Source organism: Besnoitia besnoiti, chromosome VII (assembly GCF_002563875.1).
Source record: "Besnoitia besnoiti strain Bb-Ger1 chromosome VII, whole genome shotgun sequence".
NCBI lineage: Eukaryota > Apicomplexa > Conoidasida > Eucoccidiorida > Sarcocystidae > Besnoitia > Besnoitia besnoiti.
The window spans coordinates 3,311,416-3,330,152 of record NC_042362.1 but is presented as its reverse complement, the minus strand read 5'-3'; the positions used below and the strand labels follow the sequence as shown (position 1 = coordinate 3,330,152).

Here is an 18,737-nt window from a genome sequence, read left to right as displayed (position 1 = left end):
CGCGCGCACTGCTCCACTCACGTCAATGCTGTCGGTTCAAGCCTGTAGAGACCCCGCGCGCGCCTCAGATCCCGGGCGGCCAACGCTCCGCTGGAGACGTCTCGCCATGAAAGAAATTCAGGCTAAAAATACAACGTTTGCTCGGCAAAGCATAGAGCGAAGTTCTCGTTGCACCAGTAGCAGTCTGGCTGAGTATTCATCCGTCTACAATAGCCGATGCACATACACATTATATATATATATATGTATGTCTCTCTCTCACATCCTACGTGCGGACACCTGCATAGCTCAGTTACTGAGTCTCCGCCGGAGGAAAGCGCATGCCTGCCTCCACATATATATATATATATACGAGTGCGCCTGGTGACGGTGTTTAGAGCGACTACATGAATTTACAGATTTGTGCTAAAACAAAGAGTACTTGCACACACAGCGCTGAACGCAACGCATGCATGGACTCCGGCTCGGGGCGCTCCGCCGCCGCGCCTTTGGGTCGCGTTTCATGTCTGAGACGACAACTAAGAAATTCTCGTTTCTCCACTCGAGTCAGGTGCGAAATCCACAAGAGTCTGGCGCTGTTGCCGCCGCGCAGTCGATCGAGACGCCGTAGAATCGAGACGCGCACTCGTCAAAGACATGTAGACTTACATGCATCAGTTATACATACATATATTTGCATCTACGGGGCGTTCGCCTCCACACTAGAATCCACTCGCACGCCCACAGGCTCGCGAAAGCACGACGCGCGGCAGCGCATCTTCCCTTTTTATCAAACAATCGCGAATCGAGCCACGAAGATCGATATCAGTGTGCGGCGGAACTACGAAACGCCGCTCTGCTGCGTCTTCATTTGGATCAGCGCCTTAGGGCCATGCCTACATGTCGCCTGCACATACACCTGACGAGACTCGCCCCGCGTCTGGACAAAATGCCCTTCAGATGCTCCCTTTCTAACCGCCGCCGAACGCGTCGATGCCTTTTTCTCCTCCCCACAAAACCCCTGAGGCCTCGTCGAATCCTCCAAAACAAGCGAAACCACGCCAGGCGCGTGGAGCTTTCTTCGTTCGCTGGAAGCTCAGGCCACTTTCAGTTCACCTTCCCCGCGGAGTCGCCCCAGGAGCTCGCCTCCAAAGGCGGCACCTCCGCGAGCGACGGCCGCACAGGGGGACCGTGCTTTTCTAGGCTCGGCTTTCTCTCCCACTGCGCTGCCAGCGCGGCCTGCTCGGGCGACTCCCCTCGACTCTGTGCCTCGCTCGCAAACTTGTCAGGCAGCACAACGGAATACCCGCTCGGACTCTCTCCCTGTGAAGCGAGCTGCGGCGTCTGCACAGACGCCGGCGTGGCCCCACTAACAGGCTGGCTAGTGGGCTGGCTAGCGGGTTGGCTGGCGGGCTGGCCCGCGAGCCCGCCAGACACGTCTGGGCTCCATCGCCCTCGCGGCCCGAGGGGGTCGTTGGCGCTGCGCACGCCTGCGGCTGCGGTCGTTTCCGGCGCGGCGCTCGCGCCTCCTCCACCTGCTGCCGGCGGGGCCTGCGGCGCGTTCGGGCTCGGGCCAGCTGGCTCTGGCCGCGCAGAGACTGCCCCGCGGATCGACGCGGCCGGCGCCCGCGCGGTCACCTGCGCGCCGGCGGGGCCCACGAGGCGCGGGCCCGGGACTGAGGGGGGGACGGGGACCAGGGGCAGGACACCCGGCGGGGTCTGCGGCGCGTGGCCGTTGGACACGAAGGCGAGATCGGGGTGTGCGGCGATGACGTCGTGGCACGCGGCGGTTTTTATCTCCAGCGCCGTTTCGAGATACAGACAATACCACATCATCGCGTAGAGGCTCTCGAGAAGGCGCTGCCCGAGCGCCTGCACAGACCAACAGAAAAAGCGACACACCCGTCTAGGCAAGCTGCCGCACGCAGCTGCTGTCGGATGCCGGCTTTGCAGCTCAACCGGCAGTGGAGTCCCCATTAAGCCGCCTAGTGGAGGAAGTCTGTTTTATTCTCACACGACTCATCCCTCGAGGCAAAGAAACGTCGCGTACCCGTGCCCCTCCGAAACACGTGCGTAGTTACCACCTTGCGCACGCCCGTCCACTCTTGCTCACCCTACCCCCACCCCCGGGTCTGAAGCACTGCTCTCTTTGTCGGATGTTCCAGCGGCGGGCGGCTCACTCGGTTCTCGCGAAAGACTGCGTCGAGGGAAAACCCGAGGTACCGCATTTTGTAGGCCGCAGTCGCGGCGCCTGTTCGGTCGGACCCGTGGTGGCAGTGGATCACGGCGATGACGGGGGTATCGTCGTCTGCGGCAGAGGCTTGCGCGTCGGCTCCTTCGTTCACAGGCGAGCCCGCGGAGCTGGCGCCCTTCCCCAGCCCCGACGCACTCTGAGCGACCGCAGGCGCAGCAAAGAGAGACTGCCCGTCCTCCGTGGTAAAGATTGCCGTGTTCTCCTTGGTCGAGACGTGCACCACTTGGTGCAGCAGGGAAACTTTCTGGTCCAGCGCGTCGACGTCCCAGTCAGGGAAAGTCCGAGCCAGTTCGGTTCGGGTCTGAGGTGTACGTACACCGCAGCGAAAGCCAGAAAACACGTGAACTCGCGGATGCGCACAGCCTTCGCCATCTCCAGGAGAAATAAAGCGCCCTCCGCGAAAACAGTGACGCTTCCGGCATAAGAAGAAAGTACTGAGCAGCTGAAGTGAAGCAAGGCCTCGGGAGTGCCTCAAATCCAATCTGATGTGACAGTTCTGCGGTTTACGATCACAGCTGTCCTCGCATGCGAGTATTTTCGAACCTTGAGATGCACCGCTTCGCCGACGTGTTGCGGGCGACACCACAATTCTCCCTTTCTCTTGCTTTCTTTTGCTTCTCCTCCGTCTTCTACCACTTCATACGCGGCGGGACCGAGCGACAGCCTTTTCTAAGAGCTTGAGTCTCTCGTTTTGCCCCGGTTGTGTCTGATTCCCGCTGAATCCGGTTGCCGACAGCTGCCTCGTTTTTCAGGCGCGTCTCCGCCTCAACTCACCTCCTCCGGCAGACTGAACGGATTAACGTTCTGACCAAACAGCGGCCAGTGAACAGCCCCGAGGCCCGCGACCGCGCGCGCCTGGCAGGCCTCTCTCGCGACTTCGCAGCGCTCAAACAGCTAAATAGGCACACCCACCCCGCAAAAACCACAAACAAATCCGTCAGAAGCCGCAGGACAGCGCACAGCGTCCTGCTGCGAGAAAGACTTTGGAGGAAACACGCGAAGAGGCGACGAAAGCGCGTATCTCGTAAACGCGGAAAGGCTGAGACGCGGCAACCCGTATTCGGGGTCATGCAAACGAGGATCTACCTTGCAACACCTAAACCGGCACATGAGCCGCCTTTATTTCGCGGTGTAGATTCAGCTCTGCCTACCGGGCCGTTGTAGCCGTCCCACTGGAAGGAGAAGAAGAGCATTTTGGCGCGCGCAGGCAGCTGCAGCGCGTTGCGTTCAGCCTGTTCAGCGACCGCCATCTGCGCCTTGTAGAGTGCGAGATTGTCTGAAAGAAAGTTGAAACGCCTCGCCGTCCAGCCCCGTCTCTCTAGATGTCGGAGGAGTTTCGCGACACTCACGCAGGCAAACACATATGACTGCACGAACATGTACCTGTCTACATATGATAATAAAGACCCACGGTGGGGGAAGACGGGAAGCGCCATCCGAGCTTGCGTGACATGACACATGAGTGCCTCCGTCTTTCGGTACGCCAAGAGGGACCGAGAACGACTTTCAGCTCAGGCTCGCGCTGAAGGCTGACCACGGGACCACTTTTTTCAACGCCGGCACTATCAACAACATAAAAAAGAGAATCGAAACAGACTTCAAAACACGATCGAGGATGCGGCCAGAGTCCCGGATTCCCCTGTGTCGACTGGTAAGCCATTTTTGGCGTTCCAAAGTGCTGGTAAGCTGAGCAACTCGAAAAAAAATCTTCGAACAAAGTGACATACGAGTTAGAGGATCGAGCGGCATCGCTGAACGAAATAGGAAATTATTCGTCGTCGTGTCTGCGTCAATCATTCGCACCAGACCACCTGAGAGAGTCCACAAAGACACAGAGTTCCGTCCTTATGCAGATGCCAACTAAACTCAGTTCACAAACGTCTGCTCTCATCTGCATATTTATAGTTATAAATATGCATGCATGCATATACGCGTACAAGAGACTGTTAAAGCCGTCGGTACACGACACAGACGAATATGCGCCTGGCGAAATATTCCTTACGCATACACATGCAGGTAGACATGTAGATATGAGGACGAGTCCACGGTTGCCCGCATGCCCACACGACACGCAAGCTATGAACTACGCCATACACCCCAAAACCGTCCTCTCACGCAGTTCTCCCCTCTCAGCATGTGCATTTACACACACATATATATATTTATGAATATAGATAAAAAAGCGAGAGCGAGAACGCGCCCAGGCGCGCTCCTTCCTGCTTTTCAGTCGCCCTCATCATCAACGCCGCGAACGCCGCTTACTGTCAAATCCGTCGTAAAAGGGGTACGCTGCGCACCCGGGTGAGCGGTCAACTACGCATGGGTCGCCTTCGCTCGTCGAGACAATGTGCGCTGGAAAAAACAGACAAGCAAACATCTCTGGATTCCGCTGACTCCGGCGGCGCGGGAGGGCCCAATCCTTTAAAGGTTTAGGGTTGCGCAAAACACCAAACGGAAAGGAACTCTGTCTGCGGGTCAGGCTACCTCGGAGGTAGGCGAGAGGCGCGACGCGCGGAGCGCCGCCGCCTCAGCATGGCAGCCCAGCAAAGCTGGGTGATGAAACGCGTGAAGTCGCAGTCCTTTTAGACGTTGCCCGCCTCCTCTGGCGCCTGTGTCTATATATCTATGCCTCCATACCCATCTTCCACGTTCAAAGATCGACTCTGCGCTACAGACAGTGCACGTCTTATCTGCGCCGGGTGCCATATCAGCTCCTGCGAACACTATGGCGCGGAGTTCACCAACTTTACACCGGAGTTGACATATATATCAACGACATATGTATAAATATATATGCACCTTCAAATGTGGAGGATACGGAGCAGCCTTACGAGTTGCAGTTTGGTGGAAAAGGAAGTAGGCCGACGAGATTGCGATGAGAACTCCCACGAAAAGGAAGGCCACGCGACTCGTCTTTGAGCCACCCGTGCCAGCCCGCCCGACCAGTGCGCTGTCTCCGTACGCCTGCCCTGAAGAGAAAAAAAGCGACAAAAACTGAATCAACCATCTGTGCGCCTAGTCCGCAACCGAGAAGCTGCATCCGCGAAACAAATGCAGCTATAGCACCGCGTGCTCAGACGCCTTTTTGCGTCAGGAAGCGGGCATAAAGAGAGGAGACCGGAAACACCTTACTTCCCTCCTCAGTTACGCTGCATACATATATACACGCTTCCATATCAATAAATATATACATATGTATGCGGATATATGCACTCGCGCACAGGCCTGTAAGTCCGTGTAGTACTCAAGAGAGAGATTCGCTGGCAACTGGCGCTACAGCGTTCGAGGCTACCGCGAGAGTTCGCGGATTTCAGCGGCAGGTAATAAGCCAGCGAGGCGCTTCGCCAGCGCCCAGGCGACGGCGAGTACATCGGGACTGAGGCCGAGGCACCGACAGCACTCCAGGATTCCAGAGCCGTTCCGTCGTTCCAGTCTGCATCCGCGACGCCTTCAGTGCGCCTTAGAGCCAGACCGTGCTCAGCGCGCGAAACCCGCAGATCTTCCTGCTCGAGAGGCGCTGGCGGCTGAATCGTCTGCGCTCGGGAGCGACAGGACGTCGCGGAGCCGCGACGCGGGCGCAGGCCTACCTCGGTACGCGACGTCGTATGGCGAGTACCCCGAGATGGCGAATTCCGCGTCTTCTGCCAGCGCGTCCGCGCCACGAGTGTCTCCGCCAAGCCAGCCGCCGGCGAAGGCTGAGCGAAGCGCACTGGCGCGCGACGCCGCCTGCTGGCTGAACGCGGCCGGCGGCTCCTGCTCCACGTTGAGGGGGTCGCGCTGCCTCTGGCGCTCTGCGTAGCTCCCGAGCTCCATGGCTGCGTCGACGGCCGGAGGCGAAAGGCTCGGTTCACACGCTTAAACTCTAGACACGGACACGTGCACGCGCAGGCCAGAACGGAGAGAAGCTGTAGCCCTGTGCATGCAGAGAGACATACACATAGACATGCATAAAGAGTCGACAGCAGGAGTATCACAGGAAAAGAGCGTTGTCGAGCGGCAGGCTTGTATACGTGAGTTCCAGCAGAGAGGAAAAACTCCAGCGTGCTCATCCGCGCGCTCAGTCCATGCCGCCAAAGCCTGAAGAGAGGCTACACGGGGACGAAAGAAATACAGAGGTGAAAAACTTGAAAACAAAATGTACATGGATGTGCTGGGGTGGCGGACACATGCAGCGCCGCAGAGCTGGAAAATGACCGAAATATCGCGAAAGAAAGCTGGACCGTGAGACAAGGCGCGCGGCAACCTATTCCACAGCGGAAATCGGCAAGCGGAAACCGGGGATTAGGCCACCAGGGTGACTTGTTAACTCTTTTCCGATTCCGCACGGGATGCGAAACAACCCTTTTGAAGAAAGGCAGCGAAAAATCGATTGTCTACCGCCGAACGATCGGAAACCCGACACGGCAAGCAACGAGAGCTGGAGACGGTGCGTTGAAAATGAAAAGAGACCGACACACGGGACTGATAAAGCAAGAAGATCGACAGGAGAGACCTGTTTGCCAGAAAAGAAGATTCCTTTGACCAGAAATCAACGAGAGCTCTGACTCAAAAGGCGCGGGAAAGCCCGGCTCACCGCTGCGTTCGCCCGCCTTTATTCCGCTGAAGCGGGAGAAAAATGTGTCTCCACGCGACCTGGATCGATTTAACCGGCAACATGAGAATCGCCAGAATGCAAAATCCGAAACGGGCAAAGCTAAATCCTTCCGCTACAGAGAATTAGTTTCAGGGGTGAGAAACACGCATCATACGAAGAGGGAGGGCTCCTGGTTTGACGGTTCGAAACACGCGTCGTCGGACTCGGAACGCGACATGAATGTGAAACAAAGAAAGCAAGGCCTACAGGAAGAACCGGAACCAATTCAACATTCTCCAGACGGCACCTGAAAGCAAGGAGCCAAGAGATGGCACTCACAGGGACGGGAATCCAGCGCCGTTGCATCTCAGCAAGAACGCGTGGCGCACCGGGACCCTCTATCCCGAGATGACGAGTAACCCAGTGACGTTACAGACGAGACGGGAGGTTTGAAACGCGTTGGAGGCGTTGTACTCCTTCCGACTCGCCATAGGCCGAAAAAGATGAGGTTGGAACTCCGAGGTAACTGTAAAGAGTCGCTTCGTTGGTTTCTCGCGAATGACACGAACTGCGCCTTCTACGGAACCGCTCCTTACTCACACTGCGCGCTTGTCTCTGCATGCGCGCACGGGCGTCCAATGACCGGTAGCTTTTTACACAATAAAACAAGATTGCCCTCCTTCTCAAATTGACACTTTTCAGTCCAAATGCAAAAGACAGCACCCGAGAATTCGAGCGAGCGAAGGGGCGGAGCGATAAGTCCAAGTCATTGATTACGGACAGCCGAATGCTCACATGTGCGAGACACACGGTATGCCAGGGTCGAATTTCCAGCGACCTAACGGTTTCCTTTCTTACGAGAGGCAGTAAGCACGCACCTCTGTGTCGCTTCATGTTCCTTTCCCGAGCCAATTTGGACGTTTTTCGGCGACTGCGGCAAGCACGAGCTGGCGAGGCCTTTACGGTTAATTCGTCTGCGTGAACAAATTCGACTATCGCTTGGAATGGCGCACATATCCCCGGCGGGTCGGGACTGGCACGAGATATTTTACTACACTTCCGGGCCTCCAGTTCCGGCTCTTCTATACAGAAGAGCAAACCTCAGCACAACAGGCTGTCAAGAGATACGGACTAGAGTGTAGCGGCGGACCCTAGCAGAGCGCGCTGGCACAAACGATTATGGCGTGCCTGCTGCCCAGATTTTCTTTTTTTCACCTGTGGGCACGGGCTCAGGTAACTCGTTTGCTCCGGTCTTGTCTTATTCAGTCTTGCGCCTTGAGGAGGCGGAAAGAAGAGGAAAAAATCGTCCAGGACATGAATCCACCGACCCGCGCGACGTATTCGCGCTGTCGGCCGAGCCTTCAGCCCTCAAGCGAGGCTCTCGGCGTGCTCTTAAGAACGCGGCAGCGACTTCCCCGCACGGCAGAGCTCACCGTAGCCTTGTCACGACATCTTGTTAAAAGATCAGTTGCTGGCGTACCTTGAGCGTCACACTCAGCAATAACGCGTTGGAGAACCCCTTTTCTGAATGCCGGTATGGATACGAAGGCGTCAACACAGGTTGAGGCAGAAGCACGGATAGTGCTCTGTTGGCGGGTGGCGACACCTAGATCATAGGATTCCTGGTGTAAAGTATATGTGCATGTGTGGGAAGAGCAGGTACACAGGTGCCGCGGGTGGCTGTGAGAGCGGCCCACCCTTACCTTTCTGGCGATACCTCACCTGGCCGTACTCTGCTTAACAAGCTAACGTGCAGGGTCCAACCTCTGGAGGCAAGGCGTACACGCCTTGATGAAGACAGAGCACCTGGTTGGCTGCCGTGAATGCCGACAAAGTCAGATTTTACTAGACTTATGCACCAGTCAGGCGTGCGAGCCATGAATGTGCAAGTAGCGCTCAATGCATCACCTCTCAGAACGGCAGAACGAACCACAACCTGGCCTGTGAAGACCGGTTCGAGTGAAGCCGGACCTCATTGTTTTTTGTTTTGCGATGCGGTCAGCAAGCTACATGTCAATGAAACATGCGAAGTTTAGGTTTTCCATGAAATCTATTTGGAAGAAGAGGCTCTATTTGGACAATGTTTAGCAATTTCTAGAATTTTTATTATTTTTTGTATTGAAAGGCAACTCTACTTCATTGCTACAGTTAAAGGATTACGATAATTCGACATAGAAGTGATGTTAAGCAGCTCACGTATTACATCTTACGGTGGACTAGCGTCTTTCACTGAATCTTGTTCAACAGCAAAGAACTAATGAGCATTCTCAAAACCAAATTTTCCACACGAATAAGTATTTGAAACACGTTGGTTCTTATTTAAAACTAATCTCTTAGTATTACACAATGCTCTATATTGCTAAGCAAACCTAAAGGTATGTTTTGCAAGATCTTTACAGAACCATTCATCCTTTTATATCTACACTGTGCAGAAACCACGTGGATATTAATCCACATTACATTCTATCTCTAAATCATATAACGGTCGTAAGGTACGCCGGGGTTAACAGGTCAGATAATATTGGCAGTTATAATCCTCGGATTTGCTTGGAAGCTGAAATACGGAGTCGTTATTAATCGCCAGGTAGTCCTGTACACTGAATCCATGAGCGTGAACACTGGATGTCACCATGGTTATAGTTGCGGTACATATAGGAGATCTAGTGTACTGTGACCTCTTTGTAAATCATCATCTTAACTATGCTCTGCCAATGCACTTAACATGGTGGTCATGGAAGGCACAAGAGAACTGCGATTCTCGTATGCATTTGCTGTGTAAGTGCTCGACCACTTGTCAGACGCGGCGAGGGGACGCCAAAATGGCTTCTGGAGAATTTACTGAAAACGGGGACTTGTGCCGAGCGCCCTCTGTTTGGGATGGACAGCTGAGCGAATCAATTCGACACTCACTCATATCGGCACCGTTCCGTGCGTAGGCTGGAATTGCTGTGTAAGAATGTAAAGCCCTTCCGTATTGTGGTGTCCACCGCAAGACCAGCAACTCTACAGTTGAGCTTTGAGACGAAAAGGCTGCAGCAGAAAACTAGATTTCTATAAAGCCTAGCACAGGAATGGAACCCGCAGCAGCCGCTGAACGGCATTCCTTGCGCAACTCCGTCGTGTCAAGGCCGCAGGTGGCCTCTCGTGTTACAAGATCCGCAGCATGCCACCAGTGTTTGAGACAACTAACCTCCACCTGCGTACATAGCTCCTGCCAGACGACACACTCAGACGCAAACTCATTTTTGGCGGGACTGGCGTGGTCAGACAAGACATCGCAAGCGGTAGATATCCCAATTGGCTGGCTGCAGCGTCCGTTTCACCTGGCAAGTCCTCCTTCGTGGCTGCGACTCCCACACAGAATGAAGCATGAGAAACGACAACCTTTGTGGAAAAAGTCGGCAGCCAGCGTTCGACAGGAGCTATGGGGAGCTGCTATAGATTTTTCGCACTGCGATGTCTTGCACGAGCACAGAGGACGACAAGGCCAGGGGGGAAAGGGAGGGGCGGAGCGACTAGATCTGGGTACGGGAACTTCGTGCATTGTTTCCCGGCGTCGGCTTGTCTTCAGTTGTGCTGAAGTCTCCCGCTGGCTGAGGAAAAGTAACTGGAAAGTCTAATGCACGATTCCTCTGCAGAAAAACGCCCGTTCGATGTACCGAGTCCCCCCTTGCTACATCTGCATTGTCACGGAATGTTTGGCGTGCCAGCTACACGCCTGCCGGCAAACCAGTCGTCCACCCACCCGTCTCCGCTTCTTACTTTTATGTCACATGGATGCGGCGGAATGCACAAGTCGAGGCCTCTTCTGGTAAATGAAAACCACGCTATATATCCATGAAACTGTTTTCGATCTCTGTGAGGGCGACTGCACCGGAAAGTAAAGCACTTGTGAACTGCTGGACGGCTTCGAGTCTCTGTGCTCATTCGAGCATTGTGCATTCTACGGAACTTGGATGAAGATCGCAGCGGCTAGACGTTCAGCCGGCCGCCTCGGGAAGACTCTCGGCGCGCAGCAGGTCGGGCAGCGGGGGGTTGCCTGATTTCGGCTCCGGGCGACGGCCCAGCTTATATTTTCAGCGGCTTTCCGTTATCTTCTGCCGTTGTCCTGTGCCATGTGGAAAACAAACGGTTGAGTGTTTTCGCGTTTGCCTTCTTGCGTCGCTGCACGTGATTTGAGGCCGCCTGTTTAGGAAACCCCGGGTTGTCTTGTCGCGTCCGCGTCCCAGTTGCTTGGTATCCGGGCGCTCGCTGCTGTCTGTCAACAACGAGCGTACCCTGGCACTCTCGCGGTCGCTGCGCTCTATGCAACCGATGAGTCCTCCTCCACATTGACGCTTCTGCTCCGTCGCCACGAGTTTCAGGACGGCGTTTCGGCAGTATTTCAGCGACCTGGTGGACGGGAGCCCGAGTTCTTCGTCAAAGTCTCGCCGCTTTCCGACCCTTCAGAAACAGATTTAGTTTTTCCGCGGGCGCGCCCAGTGAGGTGGCGGCGTCGTGTCTTGCCGCTGGCGCGGGTCATCTATACACATCCAACTTTTCGGTGCCCTGCTGCGCTGTGCGTGTCTTGAGAACGAATCTACGTACAGCTACCCAGCTCTAGCTGGTATTTTGAGGACCCAGGGTGTCCCCTTAGACGAGTTTGACTCGGTTTCCTGAAACCTGCTCCGTTGTAGAGTTCCTGTGTTGTCCGCGTCCACCCCCTATTCCCTTCTCCCATGCTATGGCCGAAACTGAGGCAAAATCGTCCGAGTTCGGCTCCCGCGGGCCGTCGCGTGCCGTAGACAAAGGCGCGCCAGAGACACATTGGCCGTGTTAACGCGGCGAATGCGACTGTCCACAGCCCCTTAGTCCGTTTGTTGCTAGCTCTTGCCTCGAGGTTCGCTTTGTTTCGAGGCTTGTTTCGCTATCCGCCTTGTCAAGATACGTGCGCGCCGCATCGCGACAAGTCCCGCCCAGTCGCAAAGGGCCTGCCAGTATTTGTCGCTTGTGCTTCGACATATGACAAAGGAGCCTTCACAGAACTTCACGCTGTTTCCAGGGTCGAGACGATCTCTATGAACCGGTCACGTCGTGGCTTTTAGGGGGTCCGGAGGACCGCTGGCGCTGTTCAGAACAACAAATTCAATGGTCGATTCGTCTCCACAGACCCGCTCGTCAGGCCGGTCTCCCGATTTGCCTGTCAGCGGCGCCAGCATGCAGACTGGCTTCACGACGCAGCCTGCCACTGCGTCGCCGGCAGCCAGAGGAAATTCGCTTCACAGCGAAGGACCCGCCGGGGCTCAGGGAGGCGCCAGACAGGTGGCGCGCGTCAACGCAGCGATTGCCGTAGACCAGACCATGGCAAATGGAGACGACTCTGAGGCGGTCCTGTCTGCAATGACAGCGCTATTTGAATCTCTCAACGAAGTCCACCTGGAGGGCGGCGGAGAATCATGGAAACCCTCCATCAAGACTGGAGACGGGTTCAAAGCCTGCAAGCAGTTTCTGTGCGCACTGGTAAGCAACGATCGATACGGAGCAGCCGCCCCGCTCTCAGCGCGGCACTGTGGAAGAGAGTCGTCCGTTACGACAATCAGCTATTCTGCGGACGCCTCGGAGGCGCTATGAGGAATACATCGGCCGTGACTCTGCCTTACCGATTCTGCTGCGTTGTGCTGTTTCCAGTCGGCTGCGGCTGACGCCCTCCAAATCCGTCCACAAAGCCGCGAGTACCGCCACCAGTTCACGAAGAATTACCGTGCTCTTTTCCCGGACCAAAGACGACACTACAGAGTCGATGTCCTCGAGGCGTCGCAAGAAGGGTAAGAAAACTGCAGCCTGGTCGTCCTCCACATTCAGGTCTTTCAGTCTCGTGGCAAGCAGCACTCGCTCGTTTACGCTGCCTGCGGAAGTATGCGCCAGAAATGTCCCGCTCTTCGACATGCCCCGGCTGCTTCAGGTACACGATGATTTACGTGAACGGCGAAAGGTTCGATTTCCACTCCTCTGTCATCGAGAGCGGAGTCAATTTCAAGCTGGCCTGGATCAACACTTTGGAGAAGGTAAGCGGCCACACCGCGAGGGCGACGCGTAGACTTGCTTCAGCGGCCTATGGTTCAACCAGCGCCTTGCCTGTAGTCGGCTAGCGGCTGTGCCGCGGCGCTGGCCGTCTCTGAAGCCTCTCAGAGGCAGGTTCTACTGCTCCTTTCAGACTTTTTCTGGAAAAACCCTCACACTCTCAGACTTAGATTTCGGTGTCTCTGCGTTGCCTCCAGCTCCATCAGCTTCAGCGCCAGGACCTTTCGACCTATCAGTACTGGCGGTCGGAGCTCGTGCCCGTCCTGGTTGACCTCGATTGCAAATGGGCGGATTTCGAGCAGGAATATATCCTGGAGCTCATTCAGATTGAGCGAAAGGCACGTCGCTACGTCATGGACGTCATTTCTCTCGAGAACCAACTGATATACCTCGACAGCTCTGTTGCAACCCTTGTGGCCAAGGGCGACACCACGGTGCAGACAGCTCACGTTCACATTTGGCAGCAGTGGCAGTCGTGCCGGCGCGATTACGTCAAGAAAATGTTCAGGCTCAACTCCATCGCAAACTACAGAAGGAAAGGCCGCGGAGACTTGGATCTGAGTGTCCTCGAGACCGCCGAAAACATCATCAAAACCAGCGGTAAGTGCGCATCCTGATTAATTCGACAGAATCGAGCCTGGCCTGTGCGCCAGTCAGAGTCGACGCCCCGGCGTCTCATGTGAACGGCTTGTGGAGGCTTCCTGTGTACTTCAGAGTCTCATCCTGGACACGTGTACGAATGCGTGGCGGGCATTGCCAGCTCCTGCGTCACCAGCTTCAACGACTTCCGAAAGTGAGTTCTGCACCACATCTGGATTAGGGACATTTCTTCTTTTTCCTCCACTCTGCCCCAAGAAGGAAGCTGGAACGCTTCAGCATCGCAGCTTGCCTTGCGGACGGCGCCCAACCTGGTGACTTGGTTCCCATCGGGACTGCTAGGAAGTAAAGCTCTCCAAATGACTGGCCTGTTCTTTGTTTTTGCGTTCTCGACTTTCAGGCACATTATGGAGCTCGCACAGACCCCCGAGAGGATAGACCCTCACCTGTGCAACAACGTAACACTCGTCAACCACCTGGTTCGCGTCGAGGAGACGTGGGAGTTGGCGCAGAAGTATTTGATGGATGCCCAGAGGCTCCGCAACGTGATCCACATCGTTGACTTTATTGTCGCCATCGTGAAAACCCAGAAGGCCATTTTGATGATTCTCAACACGAGCTCCACTGGAAGCTCGCCGGCTGCTGCAGAAGCCTCCAAGTCTTTATGCCACGACACCAGCAAGGCGGGAGGCTCGACGCCACTCCGCTCGTCGCCTGGCAGCGCCATCGACGCCGAGCTTCCTGGCGAAGACGCCTCGCAGGCGCGGGCGTCTGCACCAAACTACCCAGAGTGCCCAGCGAACGCCCGACTTGCTTCGTTTGAACCGAAAGCCGAGACGACTCAGGACAGCCTCCTCGGAGGGGCCCCAACGTCGAGCTCGTCAATTCGAGCCACCCCGACGGTTTCGCGTCACCGCACCACCAGCTCCCACGGCGCCGAGAGACGGGAGACGCTCGAGGAAAAGCTGCTTGCCTGCGATGTGGAGGCTTTTCTTGCAGTGAGTCAAAGATGCGGGGCTTTGCTGCAGCACGAAATGACTCACGCCGCGAGCAGACGACCAAAAGGGAGAGCCGCGACGGGGTTGCTCGGAGGAACTCGCGATGTCGACACCATCTCTTTGTTCCGCGCCTGTCCTTTTGTGTTCATCTCCTCTGCAGCTCCCCCGCTTCGTTTGTCTCTACTACCTCTTAGACCCGATTTACCGCTCGCAAGTTCTTCAGCAGTTTCTGCCTCACTACTTCGTCGAGTCCCCTTCCACCGCAGATCCGCCATCCGAGCTTGCGGACGAGTGCTGGGGACAGAAGCCCTCAGCCGCCGGTTGTGTCGCCTCGCTCGGAAAACTCAGCCCCTCTTTGTCTGCCTCTCAGAGCCTCCCGCAAAACTGCGGAAACGCCAGCCTCCTGCCCGGAAGCGAAGCCTCTTCGTCTGCCTCCTCCGCCTCTTCTCAAAGTAGTTTTTCTTTTTCTGCAAGTCCTTCAGGCCATTCGCAGCCCGCCAACGTGGAAAATGCACTTCATCGAGGTGCGCACACTTCAACTAACGACAGTAACTCGGCTATGGACGCTCAGGGCCTGGACATGAGCCAGCAAATGGAGGCGGGGGCGGGCGAAGACTGCCGCCTCCTGAGCGCCTACTCTGGAGACGCGACGACCACGAGTGCCCCTTCGCGGTTCACTTCTCAGCCAGGAGAGGAGAGTGCATCTTCCGCCTTTTCTTCGTCGTCGTCATCCAGTTTCCCGGCTGCGTCTCCTCCGAGCTCCTTCGAGTGGAACGCGGGGGCGGTGAAGACCTCCGCGGCGAGCTCTTCAGACGGCGCGGGCGCAGCGCACGTATCCCGCATGGAGACCGACTCAGACGTGTCAACTATGTGCGGCTCCACCCTTCGAGACAGCGTCAACAGTTTCTCAGCTCTTCAGCAGAGCGCGCCTGAACCCAGCATGGGCAGTGGCGGTGCGGATCTCTCCACAGTGAGAGGCCAGGCGACCGACGAGGCTGCGGAGCCGTGCGGCCTTTCTTCGTCTGTGCACCCCCCGACTGCAGATCTCCAGAGGAAAACCCAGCGAGCGACCCCTCCGCACTCCGACGCCTGCAGCCGAGGGCTACTCTCGACTTCGCTCGGATCCGCCGGAAGGCAGGAGGCTGGCGGCCAGATCGGTCACTCGCAGCACGCGAACGGGCGCTACATCCTCTCTAAGGTCCCCCCGGGGCTGCGGAAGATGGTGAAGGCCTGGCTGGTCCTCCAGGCCTGGTTGCGGGCGGAAGGCCTCGAAGACTGCCGGGAAGCGTGGCTCTGCGTCATCGCCAGACTGGCCGACAGCGACGACTTCAGGCTTCTGTTGCAGAAATGGGCTGGAACGAAGGTGAGCATCGCCTCCGCGGCCGGTTGAATTCGTGTTTGGGAGCCAGTGGTCCTGTCTTTTGCTTGATCGTGGCGTCGACTGCCGCTGCCTGCGTCGTCTCCTCCCACAGCCAGTCCCGGCTTTGCTCACCGCTCGAGTCTGTGGACGGTGAGAGGCAGCTGACTCCCGCCGGCGACACGCTGTTTCCTATCTTTCTACGATGCTTTTCTCCTCAGCTCGTCGGCTTTCGCCATCAGCTGGAGGCGCTCTTCCAAGCTGTGGAAGAGATCTCCATGGCGCTTCAACGTTCGTCGCCCCAGGACTGGAACGAGTTTCTCCAGGCCATCATTCAAGGCATCGAGCGGGATTCGCCTCGGCGGAGGAGTGTTTGCTGACAACGAGTCAAGACAAGGGTGTGAACCTGGTGAAGAGTCTCTCGGAAGGGAAGATGGCGATGTTGCCAACTGAGTGTCTGGAATCCGTTCACCGGCAAGTACAAAGACCTTAGTCAGGTGGCAAAAACCTTACCCAAATAGCTTTTATCTCGTATGTACAGGACAGAACTTTCTCTTCCCTCTTTTCCACGGGAGTTCGAGAAGCGAAAAGATGACTGTTCGCCTCTCAGGTACATGCTTACTTTTCCCCTCAGTTTCCTTCCGAACGCCGAGGCCGGGACCTGCCTGTCTCTTGTGACTCGACTCTACTCTGCGAAGGCCGGTTCGTTTTATCTGCAGCTCTTGTAAATCTCCCAGTGTAGTCAGCGAGTTTCTCCAGGGCCGCAGATGCCCTCTGCAGGCTTAGGAGACGCTGTGACGTGTCCCGTTTTCCTCTTGTGTGGACCCACGTCATTGTCTTGTCTAGTTGTTCTTGTCTCTTAACTGCTAAAGGGAAGACCGCCGTTCGCTGCCGACTTTATAATTCTTGTTTCGAACCGCTGAGCCGGTCACTGGCCATCCGGGTTTGGCATCACGCGGCAGCTCGCATCAAGGTGTCGTTTGCGATTTCTGACTCTGCAGTAGTCGCCCAGACAGCAAACCTCACCCGAAGCGGTCGTAGACAGCTCGCTACCCCGAGCAAAATGGCGCTCCTAAGCCCAAAAGTCGATCCCTGCCAAGCAGGATCCAGCATGTCGCTTGCTGATGAAACACGTGACAGAGTAGGCCTTCATGTCCCTCGAACGACATGCGACCTCGTATGTGCGTCGCAGCATGAGGGGCAAGGGAGGTATCACCGGATCGCGCGGCCATCGCAGGCACAGGGGAACTTCAGCAGATCCTGATAACGCAGGAGTCTCACGCGAACTACTGATAGCGGGAGTTGCCTTTGATTTGTTTCTTGTAGGGGCTCTTTTGACTGGAGGGACGGCGCCGCTCTGGGTCACAGCGCGCCGCATGCATTAACATGATGTAGAGTGTCCACCGAGCCTGACACTGGGACTTTTGCACAACGGAGACATGATGAAAGTCCCTATCACAAGCCGTTTCCCGTTCTATTGAACGTTCATTACTCGCTTGCACTTTGTATGCCGATCGGCAGCAAGCTCCGCCGCCAGGGACCGGCCTCCGATCCGAAACTGCGAGAGCGAACTCCGCGTTTCACGATGACTTGCGTGGTACTGACAGTACACCAACCGACTACAGCGTTTTTCTTGAGGGGTGCCGTGGTACCGCTGAACTCTCGCTTTACGGCAGAAACGCCCGCCAGTGCCCCTCGGCCGCTGGGCGCCACGTTTCACCCCAGGTGGGCAGGCGACACCCAGCAGGAGCGTGTCGCTGTCTTCTTTGTTTCAGTGAGCTCAGCGAGTGGACAGGAATGACAGCGGGATCCTTCTCCTGCCAGTGTGTCTCTATGACCCCGGCAAGGTGCAACCGCAACTATAGAGACATTAGGGCCTGCCCCGTGTGAGCGTTCACCGGTTCTTTGTGGGCTCGGAGGGCTGAGGGCTGGACAGTGAGTAGGAAGCTTGTGTTTGACGCGGCTAGCATGGGGCTTTCGACACCTTCAAATGCTACGGTGAAAATATCTGAGAGTGTAAACAACCCTTTCGAATGCTAGACAAGTTCCTTTTCCACTGGCTGCCGCACACTTCCTTTTGTATGTCTCCGGGAGGAGGGGACGAGCCACGGTTTTCCGTCACTTGCGGTCGCGATTTTCCGTGCATGCCCGACTTGCATGCATGTCATCAAAATCCTGTCTGACGGTGTCTCTTGTCTTGTGTGTTGTCTCAGTATGTCCACTTCGTCAAACCAGATAGACCGAAAAAGGTTTGCCTCCTCAACTGCTGCCAGATCTTGTGTCTACTTTTGTCGGATTCAGACGTCGTGAATCTGTCGATGCGGAAGGCGCACACGGCAAGCACCGCCGCAGCGCCCTGGGCAAATGCAGATACTACGCAGCACGATCGTCCGGAACTGCGCGAGTTTTCACCCTCAAGTTCCCGCCTTTCCTGCCTAGTGAGGGGTTCGCGAGTCTCCTCTGGAGGCGCGCTCTTTTCCGTCGTGTTTCGGCCACACAGCGCTTCAGTTTAGCCAGTTTAGTGGGATCCTCGGTTGAAGATTCGATGCCGGGGGCGGCAGGCTCCGCCAGCGAACACCAGGGAAGCTGCTGAGGCGATTTGAACCCCACGGTCAAGGATGGACCATGTAATAGAACTTGGTTTCCGTCGCTTGAATGGGCTCTGCCTTCTCCCCTGACAGCACTCTTCGTGTCGGAGCCGCCCATCGCTGCGAACACCCGGTGAAGACAGGCCCCGCGGACAAATGTGCAAAGTAGAGCGTTCCAGAGTGCAACGCAAGCGCGTGCCGCCTTCTCTTGATTGCTTGCCCTCACCTAGTGGACGTTATTCAGAGTTCCCTTCTTCAAACCGATCCTGTACCTGACTGCCCCGTTCCCAGCTTGGCCGGGGAAACCGCTGCCTTCAACTGTACGTACAGC

The 18,737-nt window shown here is 56.2% G+C and overlaps 2 protein-coding genes across 2 annotated transcripts; one reads left to right on the top strand and one right to left on the bottom strand.

Annotated features, from left to right (window-relative positions):
* Positions 1-1,086: 1,086 nt before the first annotated feature.
* Positions 1,087-6,046, bottom strand: BESB_080730 (uncharacterized protein; the record flags this gene model as incomplete). The annotated part of the gene is made up of 8 exons (XM_029366435.1): positions 1,087-1,851; positions 2,160-2,534; positions 3,008-3,127; positions 3,385-3,509; positions 3,961-4,044; positions 4,496-4,585; positions 5,065-5,202; positions 5,821-6,046. 8 exons carry the CDS (start codon positions 6,044-6,046, stop codon positions 1,087-1,089), a joined length of 1,923 nt encoding a protein of 640 aa, XP_029217866.1.
* A 5,887-nt stretch (positions 6,047-11,933) lies between these two features.
* Positions 11,934-16,198, top strand: BESB_080720 (uncharacterized protein; the record flags this gene model as incomplete). The annotated part of the gene is made up of 8 exons (XM_029366434.1): positions 11,934-12,305; positions 12,474-12,610; positions 12,748-12,850; positions 13,064-13,466; positions 13,581-13,659; positions 13,864-14,461; positions 14,622-15,824; positions 16,040-16,198. 8 exons carry the CDS (start codon positions 11,934-11,936, stop codon positions 16,196-16,198), a joined length of 3,054 nt encoding a protein of 1,017 aa, XP_029217865.1.
* Positions 16,199-18,737: the final 2,539 nt, after the last annotated feature.